The sequence below is a fragment of the Thalassophryne amazonica genome, chromosome 14, assembly GCF_902500255.1.
Source record: "Thalassophryne amazonica chromosome 14, fThaAma1.1, whole genome shotgun sequence".
NCBI lineage: Eukaryota > Metazoa > Chordata > Actinopteri > Batrachoidiformes > Batrachoididae > Thalassophryne > Thalassophryne amazonica.
Window position 1 is genome coordinate 76,773,838 of NC_047116.1, and position 24,436 is coordinate 76,798,273.

Consider the following 24,436-nt stretch of genomic DNA (forward strand, 5'->3'; position numbering starts at 1 on the left):
TATATATATATATATATATAAAGCCCCAGTCACATAAAGTCACAAAATTTATGCTTTTAACGAAGGACACCGACTGTAGCTGGTGTGTCATCAGAATTTTCAAACTGTTGAACAATGTGAACAAATCCTGACGACAACCTCAATTCGCCCATATTCCATTTTGCTTTCTGTCTTGATTGTTCCTCATCGTTTGCGTAGTTCCCATACCGTCAACGTTCCGTTTGATTGTTGCCCACCTTCATCCAACCTCCAGCCTCTATCTCTCTCTCCAGCCTCTCAACGTCTCTGGCTGTTCCATGCGTGTGCGTGCACACGTTTTCAAGACAATGCAGAGATGATTTTGTGTCAAGCATAAAGTTCGCCGTTCACATCGTTTTTCTTTTGTTAGTTTGTTTCGTTTCGGTCTTTTATGCACTCGGCACTTGCAGGCTTTTTGGTGATGGGAGAAGTCCAGGCTCATTTGTCCACTTTTTCTCGCTGATTTGTGACTTTGGGACATTTTTCCTTCCTTCAGGAATCGTCGTATGCCGTGTGACCAAGCCATAAAATATATTTAGTAGATTTTGAGGAAAATTTTTTTTATTTATATTGAGACCTTTATCATTTGAGGTTAACTGTTTTTTGTTCGGTTTTTATAAAGTTATGAGGATAGTGTGGTAGGTGCCTGTGGTAGGAAGTCAATTGTTTGGTTTGTTTGGGGAAGCTGACCAAGAAGGTGGGGGTGTTCTGGTCCATACAGTGCATCCAGAAAGTATTCACAGTGCTTCATTTTTTTCCCACATTTTATGCTACAGCTTCATTCCAAAAATGGAGTAAATTAATTTTTCCTCTCAAAATTCTACTCACAACACCCCATAATGACAATAAAAAAAAATGTATTCCAAAAAAAAAAAAAAAATTTCATGTACATAAGTATTCACATTGGTTGCTCAATACTTTGTTGATGCACCTTTGGCAGTAATTACAACCACAAGTGTTGAATATGATGCCACAACCTTGGCACACCCATCTTTGGCCAGTCTTGCCCATTCCTCTTTGCAGCACCTGTCAAACTTCGTCAGCTTGGATGGGGAACATCGCTGCACAAGCATTTTCAGACCTCACCAGTGATGTTCAGATGTTCAGTCGGATTCAGGTCTGGGCTCTGGCTGGGCCACACAAGGACATTCACAGAGTTGTCCTGAAGCCACTTCTTTGATATCTTGGCTGTGTGCTTAGTGTCATTGTCCTGCTGGAAGATGAACCATTACCCAAGTCTGACATCAAGAGCGCCCTGGAGCAGGTTTTCAACTAGGATGTCTCTGTACATTGCTGCATTTATCATTCCCTCAACCCTGTCTAGTCTCCCACTTCCTGAAGCACCCCACAGCATAATGCTGCCAACACCATGCTTCACAGTAAGGATTGTGCCTGGTTTCCTCCAAACATAACACCTGGCATTCACATGAAATAGTTCAACCTTTGTCTCATATAGGGATGGGTACTGATAAGATTTTACAGATTCCGCTCATCAATCCGATTCCTTATCAATTCCCTCATCAATACCTCCTGTGAATTTTCTGTGTACTAAAAGTAGGCTTTACAGGTTTTCTATGTCAACAATATTTTATTGAGTCTTAAAGTGAATAAATATGAAATTGGTCACTGGATCCTTGATCTCTGGACATAAATATAAAACAAAATGTATAGTTTTTGTCAAAAGCATTTCCTTTCAGACATTAATGGCACAAATCTAACTCCATATCTCTGAGCTGCATCAGCCAGCTGCACTGCACATCAGGATGTAATTCATAAAGAACGAGGATGTCTCATTTTGGGAGGAAAAAAACATTTTGGTCGACTGTAGTTTATTGTTTGCATTACAGTGTTTGGAAAGAGGTATCATTTGATTTAAAATGGCGATTCGCTTTTTAGTTATTAATTCTGAACGGACTTGAACTTGACTCGGCAGACAGCAGCGCAGCGTTTGGAGAGGTACAAATGGAACGGAAGACGATTCTCATTTCTTGCCCGCAACAAGACAAGAGAACCAGTTAGTGACTTTAATCAGCACAAAAGTGACTCATGATTTGCATCTTTAAATGGCTTTGCGAGTGGTTAAGAAGCAGATTGCAGATCTGAAAAGCAGCGAAGCAGAGAATCAACGAAGCAGCGGATCGGAGCACTGATTCGTTGGTTCAAGCTTCAAGCAGAGTTGTGCTGCAGAAGCAGTTGATTACAGACCCACTGCAGGCTCTATAGAAATGATCATTTTCCCGATAAACACCCTCAAACACGAGTGCTCTGAAGGACCGATAAGGGAATCGTTAAGCAAAAAGGCTATTAATGTTGGTGGATCGAATAATTTCTTAACGATTCTCGAAAAGAACCGGTTCTCGACACCCATCCCTAGTCTCATAAGACCAGATAAATTTGTTTGATCTATATATTATACTAGCAAAGCGCCACAAGGTCACTTGTGGTACAGGTAGTACCAAATTTTGAGTGCACAGTGAAACAAGAAATGTCAAATGTTGAACACTTCCTGGATTGACAATAGAGGAAATCTCGTGGGATCTCGCGGGAATTCAGTGGCAAGTTGATACTGAAACAGGAAGTGCCAAATTTTGAGCCCACAGTGAAACAGGAAATGGCAAATGCTGAACACTTCCTAGAGGTACAGCAGAGGATATTAACCTGTTTTTTTTTCATTATGTTGTTTTGCACTGCTATGTTTATCCACTTAAAGGTTTTTGTGTAACTTTTGTTTGTCTCAATTTAAAAAAACGAAATAAAATTTAAAAAAAGAGAAAGAGGAGATCTTGCGTGAATAGAGGAGATATCACGCAAATTCAATGCACAGTCCACATTGAAACAAGAAATGCTAAACGTTGAGTCGACACTGAATTTGGGAACGCTAAAGTGAGAGGCAACGCACACCTTGACAGCCCATGAGGTCAATCAATGACTATTTACGGTGTTAAATTGCATGAAATTTTTTAGTCATGCTAATGCTGCCCATAAGCATTTACTGAAAATAAAGTGTGAAGGACCTAAATGAAATGGTGAGGAGTTTCCAGGCATGTGAGACGCACATAAAGAAAAATGCTTAAAATGGTGGGGCGTTAAGAGGGCTGTAGTTGGGGGGTCTGGAAGGCAAAGCACGCCAGAAGCTGGGTTTTTAGCCATGCTAGTGCTCCCTAGAAGCATTTACTGAAAAATGTTTGAAGGACCTAAATGATATGGTGAAATGCTGAAGAGCTTCGCCCGTTCAGGTCCGCAACATATACATATTAAGCCCAGTGGCCTCTGTGTACATGTGTGTGTGTTTATAATCCCGTAGAAACCGTTTGGGATACTTATGTATTTTGGGTCAAGGATGAATGCCACAAAAACAGAAAGTTGTTAGGACTAATATTTTTGGAGAAATTTTGGATATTAGATAAAAACAGTGAACAGTGAAAAGGCACATTCTCCCGTTACAGCTTTTTAAATCCTGACAGCACAATGAAAGGCTCACCAGTTGGACATCCCCCTTGTTCTGGGCCACGTAGCTCTCTTCTATCAGGTAATTCACTTTCTTTTCTTGAAGCTTCAACTTCTCTTCAAGCCTGCAAAATACAAAAGTATCAGTGCACTCAAGAAAGACACAGACAATACTGACTTTGAATCACAGGTGGAATAAGGCATATCTTTAATGTAATCTTGTAGATCTAGTACACTCACACTTAGGGATGGGTACCGAATTCGGTACTTTTTTTGGTACCGACCGAGTTCAGTCGGTACTACAGGGTATCTGTTCACGTAAAATCAAACGGTACCATGTTTCAGTACTTAAACGCACCATTATGCTTGAGAGAGTGGGAGAGCGGACAATTTTACAAGCTGAACATGAACGCAGCATGCACAGTGTAATGACGTCAGAAGCGACAGCCGCTGGTTCATAAACAAAGCAGTATGGCTGACAGAAAGTTCCACTTTTCTAAATACGATGCAGATTACGCTCGCTGCAATATTTGTGACGCAAAATGCAAGGCCAGCAATGGAAGTACATCTAATCTGAGGAATCACCTGGGTAAGCACACGATATTTCTCAGCACTGAAGAGAGCACAATTTTTGACTGCCTGCGAGTCAGATCAGCTCCTGAATTCGGCACCTCGAGCAACTCGTCATCCGCTGCCAGCATCGCTAGAGAAGATACGCTTACAACCACTTCATCATCACTGTCTACTGCAGTTAAGAAATGCTAAAGTGTTAAAGGTTAGCATGTGTGGAGCGGGTTCGGCTCTTGCCTGAAAAAGTTGATATGCTTGAGTTCTTGGGAAAAAAAAAAAAAAAACTGCACAAACGATGACAAAACACTACATTAAATGTAGTTCATTGCAAAAACGTTTGCCTCACTTTTATTTTTTGTTTGTTGCACTTTAATTTATAAAAAGTACACTTTTATTTATTTTTACTCTATCTCCTTTTGGTTTTAATTTATGCATTTTAAAAGAAAAACACTGCTTAGGTGTAGTTAAGAAATTTGTGAAACAAATGCCTTGTTATAAGACAAACAATTTCATGTTGTTTTGACATATTTGTTAAAGTTTATACTTCCAGAAATAAAGGTGTTAAATTGTAATTTTTTTGAGACTTGACTTCAAACAACGCATAAAAGTACCGAAAATGGGTACCGCTGTGTACCGGTATCGATTTCCACCCATTTACCGGGTATCGGTATCGTATCAGTTCAAATGTGAAAGGTACCCATCCCTACTCACACTACACATCAATCTGTGGCCATGCTGTTCAGTAAGTGCTACACATGCAGTGTACACAGCAGCTTTTATGTCATGATTTAAGTACTGACGTAACCCCAGTGCAGAAAACACACAGGGGTGGGTGATAAAGCCTCAAAATTAAATCACAATATTTCAAGTAAATTTGCGATAATTATATTTATGGGGATGTAGGAAAAATACTGAACAACAATCAGAGGATGGCATGCTTCTCTCACTCTCTGACATGACTAGGCTTGTGTCTGTGTGATGGGGAACGTAAATGCAGAACTGCACAGTTTGATGCAGCGAACTGAAAATACGCTTCATGGAAAGACATACATTTATTTTCAAAACAAATCTGTGAATATTTAGAGAGACTTTCCCATTAATTCCAATGAAGACTATTGGAAATGACAGGTTAGCACAGTTACAGATTATATGACGGATCTGATGTTAGTAAGGCCAAAACTCTTGTCACTGCTGATTATGTAACGTAGAACACTGCTGTCAGTTAAGGAGATAACTTTTACAACTGTCAGATTCCTCTGTCTGATGATTTTAAAAAGTGTGTGTGTGGGGGGGGGGGGGGGGGGTATCATAGGGTACAGCCCTATTGCTCATAAACAAAACAAGACCTAACTGATGCTCACAACAATTTTAACACATGCACTGTGATTCATAAAAACAAACCATACAGCAAAAACTTTGGAGATGTTCACCATCTGTGACCCTTACATATAGACATTTTGAAGAGGGTTAAAATGTGAATGGGAGCGTTACACATATAAGTCATAACTTGTTCATTTGATTGATCATTTATTAAAGGTGTAAGCCAACTTAGCCATCTTACATTAACCCACACGTTGAATATCCCATCAGCACAACATAGCTGCTGAAATGTGAATATACAGTAGTGTTCAGAATAATAGTAGTGCCATGTGTTAAAAAGTTTAATCCAGGTTTTGAGTATATTTCTTATTGTTACATGGGAAACAAGGTACCAGTAGATTCAGTAGATTCTCACAAACCCAAAAGACCAAGCATTCATGATATGCACACTCTTAAAGCTATGAAATTGGGCTATTAGTAAAAAAAGTAGAAAAGGGGGTGTTCACAATAATAGTAGTGTGGCATTCAGTCAATGGGTTCATCAATTTTGTGGAACGAACAGGTGTGAATCAGGCGTCCCCTATGTAAGGATGAAGCCAGCACCTGTTGAACATGCTTTTCTCTTTGAAAGCCTGAGGAAAATGGGACGTTCAAGACATTGCTAAGAAGAACAGCGTAGTCTGATTAAAAAGTTGATTGGAGAGAGGAAAACTTATACGCAGGTGCAAAAAATTATAGGCTGTTCATCTACAATGATCTCCAATGCTTTAAAATGGACCAAAAAAAACAGAGACGAGTGGAAGAAAACGGAAAACAACCATGAAAATGGATAGAAGAATAACCAGAATGGCAAAGGCTCACCCATTGATCAGCTCCAGGATGATCAAAGACAGTCTGGAGTTACCTGTAAGTGCTGTGACAATTAGAAGACGCCTGTGTAAAGCTAATTTATTTGCAAGAATTCCCCGCAAAGTCCCTCTGTTAAATAAAAGACAGGCAGAAGAGGTTACAATTTGCCAAAGAACACATCAACTGGCCTAAAGAGAAATGGAGGAATATTTTGTGGACTGATGAGAGTAAAACTGTTCTTTTTGAGTCCAAGGGCCGCAGACAGTTTGTGAGACGACCCCCAAACTCTGAATTCAAGCCACAGTTCACAGTGAAGACAGTGAAGCATGGTGGTGCAAGCATCATGATATGGGCATGTTTCTCCTACTATGGTGTTGGGCCTATACGAGTATATCGCGTACCAGGTATCATGGATCAGTTTGGATATGTCAAAATACTTGAAGAGGTCATGTTGCCTTATACTGAAGAGGACATGCCCTTGAAATGGGTGTTTCAACAAGACAATGACCCCAAGCACACTAGTAAACGAGCAAAATCTTGGTTCCAAACAAACAAAATTAATGTTTTGGAGTGGCCTGCCCAATCCCTGGACCTAAATCCAATTGGGAACTTGTGGAGTGACATCAAAAAAGCTGTTTCTGAAGCAAAACCAAGAAATGTGAATGAATTGTGGAATGTTGTTAAAGAATCTTAGAGTGGAATAACAGCTGAAAGGTGCCACAAGTGGGTTGACTCCATGCCTCGCAGATGTGAAGAAATCATGGAAAACTGCAACAGGATTGCTAAGAAAGCAGTTTGAACATAATAGTTTTGAGTTTGTAGCGTCAACAGCAAGATGCTACTATTATTGTGAACACCCCCTTTTCTACTTTTTTTACTAATAGCCCAACTTCATAGCTTTAAGAGTGTGCATATCATGAATGCTTGGTCTGCGGGCTCGTTAACGAGCTCATTACCAACGCGGGCCACTCACACCGCCCGTGTCTGCTTTGCAGCCGGTGTTGGGCCAGATTCACCGCACAACACCGAAATCACCTCTCTGTCTACTGAATGGAGCTGCAGCACGCTTGGCACAAGTCCTGAGATTACGCTCGCTGTTTTAATGCGAAGCGGCCGGTACACCTGTTGCTGCAAGGACAGACTTCTTGCAGCAAAATCCACAGCACCACACGTCTCGGCAATCGGAGCCCCAGAGCTCCATGGACGCTGAGAGAGGTTTATATATTTTTAATGACTGGGATTCTTTGCGGGTCTCGCCTCCATATCCCGCGATGGTACCGGAGGCGAAAGACAGTAGATTTTCATTGCGACACCACTCAATCAAACGGGCGTATGAAAAAGTCCCCCAAAATAATTTTCAAGCACAAATAAAAGAAATGTGTACTCACCAAACGTGCCGCAAGCCAATATGAAGTTTTAAAAAAAGTAGATCCTTCCGTATAAGACAAGAAAAAGGTGCAGATGCCACAAATTACAATTGGCGCAATGCATGCTGGGAGAGGGTCTGGTCCGTGACGTCTCGGCAGCGTCCATGATGAGAGGGACAATTTGCGGAGGGCTAAATGTTAGCTGTAAATTTGTCATTTTCAAATGAAGATTTCTCAGTTGAATGACAGATCTGGGCTTACAGATTTACTTTACTACATTCAGAAGGATCTCATGTGTAAATGTAAGTCATTTTTTGTTCAAAAAATCTGACTGCATTTTTTTCAATGCAGGTCTCCTTTAAGGGCTGCAGGGGGCTGGATCCTATCCCAGCAGTCAGAGCGTGAAGTGGGGTACACTCTGGACAGGATGCAAGTCTGCCGCAGACTCATTAACCATTGCTGCTCTTTTCTAATGCAGCATCATATTATAGAAAGGCTTTAACCTACAAATTATTTAAATACATCAGGATAAAAACATTTTAAGGGTACAGATTTTCTACAGCTTTTACTTAATTCAATGCTAGTTAAAATCTTTTGGGCTAAATAAAGGAAACTTTTTGCAAGCTGTTATTTGGTGCCGTTTTCACAAATCTACACGCAGTAGCTTTAAACAGTACATGTTGGCTTTTATGTTCATAATTTCTGAAGGCTGCTGTTCACTCTATGTGTCCTTTACAGATTTACGTTCAAACACAGCAGTCTGACCCCCTGGTCCCCTCCTGCAGAGAGTGCACAGGACACGGAGATACAGATACAGGGACTCGCTGATGACAGCAAGGAGAAAAAAAAAAATCTGTTATTCAAAAAATTGATTTTTGAATGTTCTGGACGCAACGCACGTGTGTCGCAGACATTTTATATCTTGCATTCAGTCTTGATGATATTGCATCAGGCCAACTGATGGAAATCCATCATTGCGACAGAGAACTTTAATCTATGTCATTATTCTGTTATTTGGAAAGTTTCAGTTTGTTAAAGAAAAAGAAAACCCACTAATAAAATACAGCTGTGAAGACAGACTTGGGTATAAACTAACGACTGATGTGTATCAATGAAAATAAGGAGCTCTTACCACTGAACTGTCCGCCTGGAAAGTCGGCATTTAAGCAGAATTCGACGACTTCATGTACGCCGCCATTGACACAATTTTAACCAATCAGAAAAAACCCTGGATCACTTGTGTCGCTGCTGCGATGTAGGAAGAGCACAGAAAGCTACAGGTGGCCCACAGGCACTGATTTAAAAGTCCTGTCCAATCGCCCCGTCTCTCCCTCTCAGCTGTGTGGCTGCAGGAGAGGAGGAGGAGGAGGAGGAGGGCGGGAGACGTTTCTCACTCAAAGCAGCTGTTTTCTCCAAACGCGCACCAAACAAGAGACGACTTTTAACTCAGCGGCTCTCACATTCAAATGCTCTGTGCTGCAGAGGATGGGTTTTCCGAAAAACGATCTGAACTGAGAAAGACAGTGCTGTGAATCCGTGGTGCTCCTTGAGCCGAAGCTGCTCTGATCAGCTGTTCGCTGCAGCTGGCTTGAAGCGGCTGCAGAGAACAGCTGATCAGAGCTCCACTTTTACCCCTGCTGGATGGGAAGATCTACAAAATACTTCAGTGTTTACCCATGAGTGCTGGTGAATTTAGATTATGTTACAGTTGAAAGGCTTCATGTTTGTTCAGCAGGTAAATGAGGGAGAGACAAGAGAGGGAGCGAGAGAGTGAGCGAGGAAGAGAGAGAGGGAGAGAATTCTTACATCAGTCCTGTTGGCCACCTGTGGCTTTCTGTGACCATGTGATGTTACATAGTATAACAGTGTGTAACAATGTAGCAGCCAACATGGCCGCCTGCTGGTGGCTTTAGACCAGCCATACAAAAACACTCTTAACTTTAACATAAGTGATCGCACATGCCTACAACTGTTCATATGGGCTCGCAATATCATAATCTACCAACCCAATAGTAGATTATCTGTGGGTTTTCTTTTCCATTAATTTGAATTTTAGTATTGTTTTAGACTTGACAGACAAGAATTTTCACAAATACAGTAAAATACTGTTAATTAACGGTTTTGCTGAGATTTTATCATCTAAATAGACAATTAATAGCTTATCTGTTCCATATACGTATTTGCATTGTTATTATTAACATACAAAAATAAAGAACGGATTCATTAGGCATTGCAATAATTACATATTTAGACAGACAGACAGAGACAGATAGACAGATAACAATGACTATTTGTTAGTAGGTAACGTACTTTTAAACATGACAGTAACAAAATGTAATCTGTTTATATAATTGTAATGTTACAGCAAAAATAACGTTTGTGTGTGGATTTCACCCTAGAGGTCCTCATTCTTGTCAAATCTGTGAAGTGGACTGACTCTGTTCTCTCAGGCTAAGGGGTTAGCGTGCTTGGTTTCAGTGTGGAAGGTTCCCGATTCAAACCCCACTCCTACCACAATTCTCCGTGTAATGTGGTGTTGCATCAGGAAGAGCATCCAGCGTAAAACGTGCCAAATCAATACGCAGACCCACCTTGGATCTGCTGTGGTGACCCCAAGTGAAAACAAGGGAGCAGCTGAAGGGACTTAAAATATGTGTAAATATTACAGAAATGCATTATTTTAATAACAGCATGGCCATAATAATTCAACAATGATGGACCATTAAAAGTAGTTTAAAAATTTTTTTTTTGGAAATTACAACCGGTTTAAACTGTAAAATTTACATATTTTATGTAACCCCCCCCAAAAAAAAAATCAGTGAAACTTTTTTTAACAGTGTATGCTTAAATAATCATTTTGCATTGATTATCTGTGGTTGAACATGGGCATTTGGAGGGCAGGTTATGAGTCCTATCCATGTGTGCACAATCACAGGTACTGTGTAATTTGTACAGATTATATTGTATGTATCATATAGACTATTATATACTTATATCGACTAATATATGAATCACAAAAAAATGTTTCATAAAGGAGGGCCCTGATCTTCTGTGGAGTCACCTACTGAAGACATCGGTAGCAAGGAAAAGTTGTCCAGACCATATTCATGTATAATGCTGTGAGATAACGTATGTATGATTTAGTACTGTAGAAATAATTGCACCAAACTGAAACAACACAGGCAAAATAACAAAACACTTTCACTGTCCAACTGTAGCCAACTGTAAATCAGATAACTTACACATCTTCTTTCACTGCTTCAGTTGGAAGGGCAGAAAATCCAGACTGGCCCAGAGGGTCAAAGGTTGAGCCTGAAAATAATAATAATAACAACAATAATTTTTGATATCATAATGTGCAGTGTGGTGGCCAAGTGGTCAGGGCACTTGCTTCTAAAACAAAAGGTTCCTGGTTGAAGACTTCCCGTGCCCATTCTCCGAATATGGACAAAACATGTCCCAAATCAATGTGTAGATCCATATCAGATCTGCTGTGACAACCCTCAGCAACATGGGAGAACCCAAAGAACTTACTATGAGTATAATAATCATATTACATGAATGACACAGTGAAAACTGTGAGACTGACAGGACTGCACAATCAGATGAAAAATTCATACTGTGATTATGGTGGAAAATACTTCAATTGTGTAATTTTGTGGTATTATAATACTACAATCCAGCTCATAAGTATTTGCACTGAACTGATGTTTATTATCGACCATGCATGGTTGCCACAGTTACTCTGAAAAAGTAATCCAATTACTTTACTGATTACTCAGTTTTAAAAGTAACTAAGTTAGATTACTAGTTACTTTTTTAGTTACTTTAAGCAGCTGCCGACAACACCCCCCACCACCTCAATATGAAAATGACAACCCGTTTTGCCAATACTCACTTTATAGTCACCCCTTCTTGACTTCAATGAACATAAACACTTGTTTTATAAAAAATAAAATAAAGACATCTTTCTTGACCTCATATTTAACTGTTGACAGCACTGTAACTGTAAAACTTACTATTTCTAACCAACATTTTTATAAATGTAACTATTAAATTCTTTCTAACATTCAATTCTTTCTAAACTTTAGTTAAACTGCAGGAATGTCTTACAGACATAAAGACATGGATGACCTCTAATTTCCTGCTTTTAAATTCAGATAAAACTGAAGTTATTGTACTTGGCCTCACAAATCTTAGAAACATGGTGTCAAACCAGATCCTTACTCTGGATGGCATTACCCTGACCTCTAGTAATACTGTGAGAAATCTTGTAGTCATTTTTGATCAGGATATGTCCTTCAATGCGAATATTAAGCAAATATGTAGGACTGCTTTTTTGCATTTGCGCAATATCTCTAAAATTAGAAAGGTCTTGTCTCAGAGTGATGCTGAAAAACTAATTCATGCATTTATTTCCTCTATGCTGGACTATTGTAATTCATTATTATCAGGTTGTCCTAAAAGTTCCCTGAAAAGCCTTCAGTTAATTCAAAATGCTGCAGCTAGAGTACTGACAGGGACTAGAAGGAGAGAGCATATCTCACCCATATTGGCCTCTTCATTGGCTTCCTGTTAATTCTAGAATAGAATTTAAAATTCTTCTTCTTACTTATAAGGTTTTGAATAATCAGGTCCCATCTTATCTTAGGGACCTCATAGTACCATATCACCCCAATAGAGCGCTTCGCTCTCAGACTGTAGGCTTACTTGTAGTTCCTAGGGTTTGTAAGAGTAGAATGGGAGGCAGAGCCTTCAGCTTTCAGGCTCCTCTCCTGTGGAACCAGCTCCCAATTCGGATCAGGGAGACAGACACCCTCTCTACATTTAAGATTAGGCTTAAAACTTTCCTTTTTGCTAAAGCTTATAGTTAGGGCTGGATCAGGTGACCCTGAACCATCCCTTAGTTATGCTGCTATAGACTTAGACTGCTGGGGGGTTCCTATGATGCACTGAGTGTTTCTTTCTCTTTTTGCTCTGTATGCACCACTCTGCATTTAATCATTAGTGATCTCTGCTCTCTTCCACAGCATGTCTTTTTCTTGATTCTCTCCCCTCAGCCCCAAACAGTCCCAGCAGAAGACTGCCCCTCCCTGAGCCTGCTTCTGCTGGAGGTTTCTTCCTGTTAAAAGGGAGTTTTTTCCTTCCCACTGTCGCCAAGTGCTTGCTCACAGGGGGTCGTTTTGACCGTTGGGGTTTTTCTGTAATTATTGTATGGCGTTTGCCTTACAATATAAAGCGCCTTGGGGCAACTGTTTGTTGTGATTTGGCACTGTATAAATAAAACTGATTTGATTTAAACATTTTATTGTTGAAATTATTATTATTGTTATTATTATTCTAAGTAGTATTAATATCAGTATACGAAAAAATGTCTTCAAAAGTTCACCTTTAATCTAGGGCTGCTTCCTTCCCACATGGATTCACCCCTAGATTGCTGTTTGAGCAGAAGAATGGATAAGGTTTATTGATGCAGAGAACACGATCAGACTGACAGTTAAGGGCCCTGTCCCACTGGCGTTTAGGAGGATTTGCGCATGAAATGAGGAGACAAAAGCTGAGCATCCGTAACAAAGGTGGGCGGAAATGACAAATGTCCCGTGGTGGATCAGCGAATACAGTGGGACAGGGCCCTAAGAAAGTTTTTATTAGTAAAGATTTTACGTCATGTTGTCCTCAGAAAGAGACTTGAGTGCATTTGGATGGAAAAAAAGCGTTAGTATTTCTGCATTGCGGATCAGCTGTTTCTAATGAGGGGACACACAGAGTGGCACAGGATTTTAAAGAAAAAAGTGTAAAAATGTCTTTGTAAAACCTATAGCTCCGAGCATCACCACACTAAGAACTGTTTTTCAACTCCCGACATTGGAGCTGTCACTCACTCACTCACTCAATCGCCCACGTAAACAAATCGCCGCTCATCCTCACATTCCCAGCGTCAAACTGACCTCTCATCAGTGTGTGTCTCACATGATGGAGGTCGCACGTGTACATGCGTAGAACAGGTGATCTGAGTGATGAGTGTGTGTCCACTCAGCTGCGTGCGTGTTCATAATGGCTGAACGAGCTGCGTGTGCCTGCGTGTGTAGAACAGGTGATCAAAGCAGTGTGTGAGTGTGTGGCCGAAATGTTCGCTCAGCTGCGTGTATGTGTGTTCATAAACACTGTCCCAGCCACTCCGCGTGTGGACGTGGGGTGCACTTGCGCACGCGAGCACAGGAGCTGTCCACCCAGACAGTGCACAAACAGGCTGACAACTGTCAGTGATCGCCTGTTGTACAGTCCGGTGAAAAATCCCTTTAGGTGTTTGATCAGTATATACACTTGCATTGCTAGATTTTATTCGTCAGGCTGGACTCATAACTGCTGCTGATTTGTGCTGGCAGTGCACCAACTTCCCACATGTGTGCAACATTCAGATGGAGCCAATGGACCTTCTCTTTTCTTTTTTAACTCTTTTTTTGTTGTCATTTTACTTAATACACATCTTAACACAACTGTAGTTGGATTTTCTTTTCTTTTTTAACTCTTTTTTTGTTGTCATTTTACTTAATACACATCTTAACACAACTGTAGTTGGATTCTCGGTGTGGGATGGCGCTTCACATGGGATTTATTTATACCAGAGGTGGATTATGTATTTGTCAGCTGACCGACGTTGCCAGCATGCAGCGCCGCCAGGTGAAAGGGACTTGGCCAGCCGTCTGCACTGCGGAACGTGAGGTACCGGAGGTGAGTTGCATGTTTATTTGTCGTCATGTGTAAACATTGGACATCATGGGCAAACATTTCCACATCATACCTGCTACAGACTTAGGAGGTGAACATGTAATAATACCTGTGTTACAGCGGTGACATCCCGGTTCAGCTACGTTGCTGGGCACTGCACCGAGCCTCTGATATACTCGCAGTGCCACATACTTGTTATTACATAACAACATTTCTTTCGCCCTCCCTGGCTGAGGTCCAGTGGAGGTGGACAAACGTGGCACAGCTTGTCAGCGGGCTTCTCTGTGACCGATCGATCTCACAGTGCAATCAACCACAATCAGATTGTTTCAGATGCTGTTTTGTTGCTGTCAGGGTTAGGGTTAAATAAATTGTAAATTGTAGTCAGATGGTCGTCAGATTACACATGGATCACTGTCGGATAGGTGACCCATCTCGACGGCGCATGGAGAGCTTTGAACATGTGTGTCACACTCGTGGCCGCCGGTCGATTTTGACCAACTGTGTCGACTTCCGCAGATGGCTGTCAGAACGTTTTCGAACTGAAATCCGACACTTTTTGGATGTCCGCCGATTCATAATTCCAATGCCAATCTGCATGATTCCAGCTATGTGTAATGGGGTGTATAAGTAACGTGTTACCGGCTTCACTGCGACCACGTCACTGAAATTAAACAATATATGTGCTTGTAGTGTGGACCGTTAAACCACTTTAATTCAAGTGGTTTAACAAAAATATTGCATTTTTTATACATCATACTCCATTTTCAGAGGTCATAAATATTTGGACAAACTGGTTATTGTGCTCACCTAGTTCATACAATTCATCAATTTTACACCCACTTTTCTTTGGATAAGTCACGAAATAGACACATGGAAATTTCCAAGTCATCAAGAATGTCTTGGAATTCACTTACCTCAGTCATTACAACAAAGAGTTTCTGTCTGGAGTAGGCAATACAAGCACATTGTGATTGTTTGATTTAAACTCTATTGGGCACCATAGTCTCATTTGAGGGCAGGGGCTAAAGAGGTAAAATATGACGCATATTATGTCATTTCTCTACTTCCGGTGGAAGGCATTTTCAATGGGTTTTTGGGCAAATTACAGGCAAACAAAGTGAAAATGCAAAGAAAAAGTGACGATGCAGCAGGAAAGTGGACATGTATTGCGGTTTGTTTATGACCTGGAACACAAACATGTCGAGGTGGTTTTGCAGGCGAGAGACACGACCTCTCCCACTCGCTTTGTCTTTCTATCTCCACTGGGAACCGAAAAAAAAAAACAACCAAGGAGCCTCTGGTCTCAAGCCCAACGCTTAAATGCTATACCATCACCTCCCCTCAGTATTGCTGCAGGGTGCAACGCAGGGTGTGAAATGTTTTTGTTCACCCTATTACAATATGGTTTTGAAACAAGATTTCTCATCAAATTGTTCACTGATTCACTTCGTTATCAAGGATTGGCAGATCGATAGGCAGGGGTAGTCAGCTGTTTGAAATAATGGTTACAAACTTGCAGTTGTGTTCCTATGTGTCAGCCACAGTTCAGGTCTTTGCCAGATTTGTTGGTGCTACCTGTCTACTACAAATACGAGGTCTGTTAGAAAAGTATCCGACCTTTTTATTTTTTTCAAAAACCTGATGGATTTGAATCACGTGTGCTTGCATGAGCCAACCTTGAACCTTCATGTGCATGCGTGATTTTTTTCACGCCTGTCGGTTGCGTCATTTGCTTGTAAGCAGCCTTTATGTGAGGATGGGTGTCGTCTCTTGTCGTTTTTTCTTTGCAAGGAAATGGCGGAACCATTCCACCATTCGGAAGATTCAGACGGCTTTCAGTGGCTTTTCAGTCGTCTGACTATCCGAGAAATTGTGGAAGAGGTGGGCACGTCACAACATGTCCTGTGAGACTTCAACACGGTGGTGCTTTAGTTCCACCATCAGCTTCGTGCCCAAGCCATCAGCATGAATTTCGCTGCAACTCTTTTCATGGCAAAATCTTCTGTCACAGTGGAATGTGCCGAAAAAGTGCTGATGTCCACCTCTTCCGCAATTTCTCGGATAGTCACACGACGGTCCCACATCACCACAGCATTCATTTTGGAATGATCTGGTCGTTTCAGCATGTTGATGGCCGACCGGAGTGTGGCTCGCTCTCCACCGTTGTGCGGCCGTCTTTAAACCGGTTGCAATCTGTGTGATACCCATGGCATCATCACCGAAAGCCGTCTGAATAATCCGAATGGTTTCCACCTGGCTGTCGCCCAGTTTCTGGCAAAATTTGATGCAGTCGCGCTGCTCCAGTTGTTCCGCCATTTTCCTTGCAAAGAAAATCCGACGAGAGACTCCACCCATCCTCACACAAAGGCTACTTACAAGCAAATGACGCAATCGACAAGCGTGAAAAATTTCACGCATGTGCACGAAGATTCAAGGTTTGCTCATGCAAGCACACGTGATTCAAATCCATCACGTTTTTGGAAAAAATAAGGTCGGATACTTTTCTAACAGACCTCATATATCAAAATCTCCCTTCTTAGTAAATCCTGTAAAAACCTGAAGATGACTCAATACAGGACTCTCCTCAGAAATTTAGAGCATGGTGGAGCTTGGGTGTGGGGTCACTGGAAGATTTTTTTTTTTTAATTCAAACAGAGGAAAGCTGTAGCACTTTGCCCATTTCAAATACCAGTGGAAGGCATTTCCTGCAACTTCATAGGCAGAAAAGACAAGGAAAAACAATGAGAAAAAAGAGATTGTGCTTGGTTGCCCACAAAATGAAAAAAAAATTAAATAAATAAAATTACCCCAGTCCCAAAGAAACCCTCCATAACAGGACTAAATGACTACAGGCCTGTCACCCTGACATCTGCAGTCATGAAGTCTTTTGAACGGCTGATGTTGAGGACATCACAGGACCCCTGCTGGACACCCTGCAGTTTGCCTACAGGGCAAACACGTCAGATGAGGATGCGGTCAACAGGGGAACAGGGGTCTGCATTATATACTGCAGCACCTGGACTCTGCAGGGACATACGTGAGGATCCTCTCTGTGGACGTCTGCTTGGCGTTCAACACCATCATCCCTGACATTCTCCACCAAAAACTCTCCAACCTCTCTGTGCCAGCTCCCATCTGTCAGTGGATCTACAACTTCCTGATGGACAGGACACAGCAGGTGAGGCTGGGGAGCATCACATCCATCGCATGGACAACCAGAACTGGTGCCCCTCAGCGGTGTGTGCTCTCCCCACTGCTCTTCTCCCTCTATATGAATGACTGTACCTTCTGTTAAACTCCTGATTTTTGTGGACAATACCACCATTAGTCTCATCCAGGATGGTAATGAGGCTGCATACAGACAGGAGGTTGAACAGTTGGGCCTCTGGTGTGGTCCCCCCCCCCCCCCCCCCCCACACACACACACACATTTTAAAGACATGCAGGTTAGTTGAATAGGAAACCTTTCTCCCTTGCAAAAGAGATCTTGATCTCAATCAGACTAACCTGGTTATATAAAGGTTAAATTAAAATTAAATTAAATTTTATTTGCACATTTTTTAATTATGAATTATTTAGTGTTTAGTGTACAGTGCTTGTACAGAGTACAGTTCAACCTGGAGTCAAATTTCTTGTATTCTTTGAAGATAATTGGTGAACAAATACTATGAATAAATAAAATAATCTTCCATGCAAGTGCTGAGCTTGCTTATTTATCATTGTATTTGTATGACGTGTGCTTTTTAATACTTTTATGTAAATTGTAAGCCGTTTAAATATGTAAAAAATGGTTATTGATTTCCAAATGAACGGACAGCGTTATTTTTCTTATTTTGTCAGCATTATTTTTTGTTATGTCATTAAAAAATGTTTCCAGCCTGACAAGGGTATTTGTTGGCCTGGCGGCCAGTTAGACCTGTACTATCATAGAAGAAACACTGTATTATCATTATTATCAACACCACTACCTACTGTACTCAAAACTCACCCCGAGTCGGAAGGGATGTGTATCCTGCAGCTCTGACTGATGTCATGGGTCTAGCTACTCCTTCCTGTGAAATTCAAAAGCAAAATACATTTCAAACATTACAAATGCTTCATTTTCACCATGAAATATGGCCATCGGGTATTGCGAAGGCTTTTCATCCGTTCGTCCATCTGTCCATCTGCCAGACTCTTGAAATTCACAGGGAACATTTTTGGGTCACAGACCTTGGACAAGTTTAAAGACGGCTAACCTTGGCATACTTTAAGAGGAATTTTACAGGTTTAAAAAGTTGCATTCTGTTATAAACTGATTCTTTTAATTTTTGAGTGACGCAAGTGACAGCCAATCGGAGTAGAGCTGCACCGTGATGTCAGTCACTGGTCTCTTCAAAACTGCTTCGTTTTGTGTGTTTATATATGTTTCTTATATACAGGGTGTCTCAAAAAATGTACCCAAGAGTACTCAGAAATATGAGTACTGGTATGATGAATATACCAGGAAATAGTTTTACTTGGAAATAATGGTGTTTTTCTAATTTCAGGAACCCTAAAGTTTCTTCTGCAAGACAATAAAGTCCACGAAAAATGACGCAGTTGATCCTAATTCAGAGAACAAAAATCATCCTAAGGGCTGACTTGCATGTCTTTCAATACAAAATTCAGTCTCAGAGTGAACTAACTCCCCAGCAAATGGCAAGGAGACTTGAATTTGCTAGTTGATTTTCCGGAAAACTGAAGACGGATGATTTGTTTGTTAGGAAACTTCAGACGAGGAGGTTACATTGTTCATGTGGTGTAAAAGATAAAGGGTTAAAACATCAAAAAGTAAAGAATGAACTAAGAACTGTGCACTGGGGAGAAAAACTGCATTCTTCAGTCACATGGTCATGCAGAAAATGTCAAAATACTTTTGGGTACATTTTTTGAGACACCCTAAAAGCTAGTGAGAAATAAACACTTTTAAAACTGAAAATGCTGTTTTTGGGATCTAATAATACCTCTTAATTTATTTACAAGACATTTCACAGAGGTTAGCATGGTAATGTCACTTCCTGGTGTAGCTACTTGCTAACAGCTTCATTTCTGGCATATTATGTATAAGCTAGGGAGAAATAAACACTTCTAAACCTGAAAATGCTGTTTGTGTAACCTGATAAGTCCTCTGGAGTTAGGGTTGCCAACTCTCTGAAAAATAAATAAGGGACACCTCACCGCCAGGGCCGACCGGCCGACTGACCATTGCCTTCACCCTTCCCAGCATCTGTGTGAAACGATTTTTAACCATTTGACTGTTGACTTGACCCTGAATTTAGGTAGATGCATACATGCATTTGTTCTGATATGAACACGTGGAAAACAAATTATTATTTAGCAATTTATTTTTAGTGCAAAATAAATTTTCACTCACAATTTCAATATGAGCATTCTGTCTTCTTTAAAAATAAATCTCTGTAGTGCTATTGCTTAACTTAAATTGTATAAATTAACAAAAAAAAAAAAACAATAAAAAATTTGCATCATCCAAAACAATGTAACAGTGCAAAACAATGTAACAGTGCACATTTATACATTTAGTGTAATAAAAAGTGCAAAAAATAAAGTCTGAAAAGTAAACAATACTGTTGTCGCGCACCTTTTCCACCCAGCCATTTTCCTTTTCTCATTCTCCCCTGTATTTTTGCATTCTTTTTTGTTTTTTTTGTTTTTTTTTTAGGAGTAGTAACGACGTTACAGACATTGCTGTCCGTAGGCATATCTGCAGTGCCAGTGTCGGTGTCTGTATCGATATCAGCCATGCTGATTTGTTATTGTCGTCCAACGGCCGTCGTCGGCTCATGACATAGGTATCTTTTTGCGAGCAGATGTCCCTCGACCAATGAGATAAGAGTGATTCTGTATCGTCAACTCGTGTCTGTCAGCTCATTGGTGAAAAGCAGGACAGAGGCTGGGATCAAATTTACCGTAAGTTTCCATATAAAGCGCCAGTCAATTCCATTGACATTTTACAGACTTTTTGATTCTCACAGAAATACGGGACAAACTGCGTCCCGTTTCAGGTCAATACGGAACGCACACTTTTATTTCCAAATAAGGGACAATTCCGTTTTTCAAGGGACGGTTGGCAACCCTATCTGGAGTCATTTACAAGACATTTTCGGATGTTAGCTTGCATGCTCACTTTCACTAACTCAAAGCCAGCTTCCTATGTAGTTAATTTGTCTCTTTAATTAACTGCAAATGCTCAGAGGGTGATCTACAAATATTCCTTGATTTGCACAACATGAACAACTGATTTTATTTGAACATGTACAAACTGTACGCAAGACAATAGAATCTTAATAATTAATTGAATAACTGCAAATTATAAAAAACTTATGGCCGAGGCTATTTTAGCATTGCGTTATATTTATTCTTTTGGGAGCAAATTTCTGCAAATCAAAAACACCATCATCAGACTGATTCTTATGGAATTTGATCAGAGATTTTGTCTATGCATTTATCAAAATGGTGTTCAACAGATTTCACAGGGTGACTTTTGAGGAAATCCATGCAAAAAAGCTGCACTCATTAGCCACAGGAAGTGCCCCACTGAAGCAGGGTGTGTTTTTTTTATGTGTTTTTTATAGGCTGCGTTTATGACTGAATAACATACGGTCGCAGCTTTAACTTCAGTGTGATTTCACTGTGACTGCACTGATATTAAGGCAGTTATCACGTCACCATGACACAAAATCACAATTATGCCAACTTTGAATAGAATAGAATAGAATAGAGCCTTTATTGCCGTTGCATATATATACATACAATGAAACTTGTCGTCTGCATTTAACCTATCCTAATTACAGTTAGACATAATCCAACCACTAGGAGCAGTGGGCAGCCACAAGCAGCCCAGGGACCTACTCCAGATGTAGATGCTGCCTTGGTCAGGAGCAGAGAAAGGAGCAGACCCTAAATAATTAATCGGCAGTTCACCTGCATGTGAACCATGAAGGGCTGGTCATATGGATTATGGATCAGCTGTGATCCATTACACCACTACTGCTCATACAGCACTTATTTGAAATCCACCTGATAAAGCTATTGCAGTTTTCATTTGCCAACATGGCACAAAGTGCTGATTGGTGGGCTCACCAAAATGGCTGCCAAATATTTACTTACTTAAATTTCAGTGGCCAGCACATGTCAGTGGAAATGGCTGACCTTTATGAAACTTTAGGCTCACTCAGAACAGTGCATAAAAGCTTAGAAGTGTAAAGTTCCTCATGGCTCAGTGTTAGGATCATTGTTTTTCATTTTGTACATTGTACATACAAGGTTTCAAAAACACTAAAAATAATTTTATTTGCTCATGACACAAGCCAAATTTGCTGTGGGGATAGCCTTTGGCTACACAGGCAGATGACTTAAAGAAGCGCAAGATGATGTGAGTCCAATAAACTAATTTTAATCAAAGCAAAATGTAGAATATTTGGGAACCAGTCAAAAAAATTCAAACAAGAAAGTCATGATACATGAAAGAGTGGGCATAATAGATATCACAGTTCTCAATGACTGACGATGTTTAATGGAGGCACAGTCTCTGTGCATTATGATGCTGCATATGAAAGGCACATCTGACTTGCACTTTTTAATTTAGAAGACACAGGCACTGCATATGACAATGACAACAGTGTCTGGTAGAAATTAGTAGTAACACCAATGCTGGGATTTGCATGGGTTATATGATATGAAATGTTTGTCTCATTTACCCAACTTTGATTAGGTTTGACTTTTTGTATCCTATGATGTTGTCAATGTGTCCCCACTAACATTAATAAAATTGAGTGTGCAACATGTTTGATAAAAATCATCTTTAATGACAAAAAAAATTTAAATCTGGTCTCACAACTAAAAATACCTCATTTCAAGTTTAGAGTTAGAAAAAACCTGCATCACTCCCAACAACCACACTGGTAAAGTATTACTAGCACAATGATGCTGATACGGCATTGTAAGGAATGCATAATCAAAGCACAGACATCAGAGACAAAAAAAATGTGTGGGCCGCCCGAAGAGGAGGTACTGCTGGCTCACCACCAGAGGGCACCCTGCCTGTCGTCGGGTTTCAGGCACTAGAGGGCGTAGTCGCCTCACAGGAGCACCGCATCTGACAGCTGTCACCCATTATTCATCAGCATCATCCATAAAGGCCTGGGAGAGACACAATAACTCTGCCGAGTTATCTGCTTACCCTCAAGGTAAACAACTCAGCCGTTTTGTGCCGTACGCACACGTTTTTGCATCTGAGCTTTTTGCAGTCGTAACCTTTTGTACACTTGCAGCTTGTAGCCGAATTTGTGAAAGCTGGAGGAGTTGGCGTCTCCACTCCTCACTGCAGACTTTATTTAAGTGATACATAAGGCACTGCACGTACTCTGTGTTCCTGTGTTTGGAGGTGGAGGTTTTTCCCTCAGGAAGGAACTGTATTTTTGCTGACTGTTTGCTGGGTGTACACACACCCACCTTTAACCTGTCTCTTTTCCTGCCAGCAGTACCGGATCTGACAGCTGGAAGCGGTGGCCACCTGGGGACTCAGGACTTGGCGGCTCCGGTGTGTTGCAGGTCTCCGTTGGCAGTGGAACCTCGTGGGTCCCGGCTCTTCTCTGATTAGGCGTCTCCTACCCTCGGGTCTGCCCACGCGTCACCGAGTTTTGTGATTGACAGACTAAACGTATATCTGGTTGTTTGTGCACATATTCGGACTTCCTATTGGCCGTTCATTTACGCCCCCTGGCGTGGGTCTGTGTACTTCACTTTCCCAACAAAAAAAAAATAAAAAAAAAATCAAAAGGTTCTCTCACCTGCACAGCTCCAGTCATGGGTCTACCCAATAAAGACACCATATGGATCTGAGACTGCACAAAAAAATAAATAAATAAATAAAAATTACAGCATGGTTTAAAATATAAGCATTTTGTGCATTTCTCAATTTCAAACATAGTCTTAGAAATAGTAAAATTTTAAAAAGACAATTTCTGGGTGCCAGTTAACCTTGTCCACCGATGACCACTGAAAGAGTGTGTTTCAATGTGTGGTCTCACTGTTGTAACATGCACATTATGTGGAATCATGGCACAAAACACTGTGAAGAACAGGAAATTGTAAATGTTAACTCTGTAGACCTAAGGGCTGACTGGCAGGTTGGTCAAGGACATTTGGACACAAATGCGAGGCTCACACAAACAGCTCTGGTTGGCAAGAGACTTTAGTGAGGTAGATAGCAATGGCCAGTACACAGAAAGGCAGTCCAAAAAACACAAAAGTACAAAAATCATCAGGCAATGGCGAGGTCGGAAAAATGGGCAAGAGGTCAAAAACACACTGAGGCATGCAGGACTATGGAACACGAGAATGAGAGCTGGAGAGAAGGCACAAGGCGCATCAATCTGGCGGCCAGCAAATGCACCCAGTGATCTTATATAACCCCAGGTGATGAGCTGCAAATTAGGAACAGGTGTGCATGGAAAGGACCAGAACAAAGGTATGACCAGAGAGAGAGAAGCGCCCATCACCAAAAACCCAGGGACAGAGAAGAGAGACAGAGACAGACAGACCCAAGCAGAAAAACCCAGCAAGAGAATAAACACACAGAAAACCAATGAATCGATTAAAATAATAAAACAGACCAGACGAAAATAAGACAGACAAGCAAGCAAATCTCAAACCCCTACCGGGGCTATACAGAGATTTGAAAATTACTGTACACTAAAGCGTGTAATTTACTTTATAGCTGTCCTTTTATCATCTCAACTCCAACTTTATTTCTAGAGCACATTTAAAATGACAGTAGTCGATCAACGTGCTGTACAAAAGTGGGCACCATGACGCCTAATAAGTAAAAAATTAATTAATGAATTACAAATAGCAATAGAATTACAGGAGTCAATAAAAACAATGAAACATAGAGAAACATTTGCTCATAAAATGCCAGGGAGAAGAAGTGGGTTTTCAGGGAAGATTTAAAAGTCTCTAGGGTCAGGGACGATCTAATATAGAAGGGGAGACTGTTCCAAAGCCTGGGGGCAGCTGCCGCAAAGGCACTCTTACCTCCAGTATTTAGTCCAGTTTTTGACACCTCCAACAACAATTGGTTACAAGATCTT

General features: G+C 40.8%; 1 protein-coding gene across 1 annotated transcript in view; it reads right to left on the reverse strand.

The window, feature by feature from the left end:
* Positions 1-24,436, reverse strand: part of ift88 (intraflagellar transport 88 homolog) — a 146,840-nt gene that overhangs the window by 113,891 nt on the left and 8,513 nt on the right. The window contains exons 4-7 of the mRNA XM_034186160.1: positions 23,135-23,188; positions 18,292-18,355; positions 10,814-10,883; positions 3,500-3,590 (exon numbers count right to left, since the gene is read on the reverse strand). Coding sequence (XP_034042051.1) covers positions 3,500-3,590; positions 10,814-10,883; positions 18,292-18,355; positions 23,135-23,188 — 279 coding nt within the window. The remainder of the gene's footprint in view (positions 1-3,499; positions 3,591-10,813; positions 10,884-18,291; positions 18,356-23,134; positions 23,189-24,436) is intronic.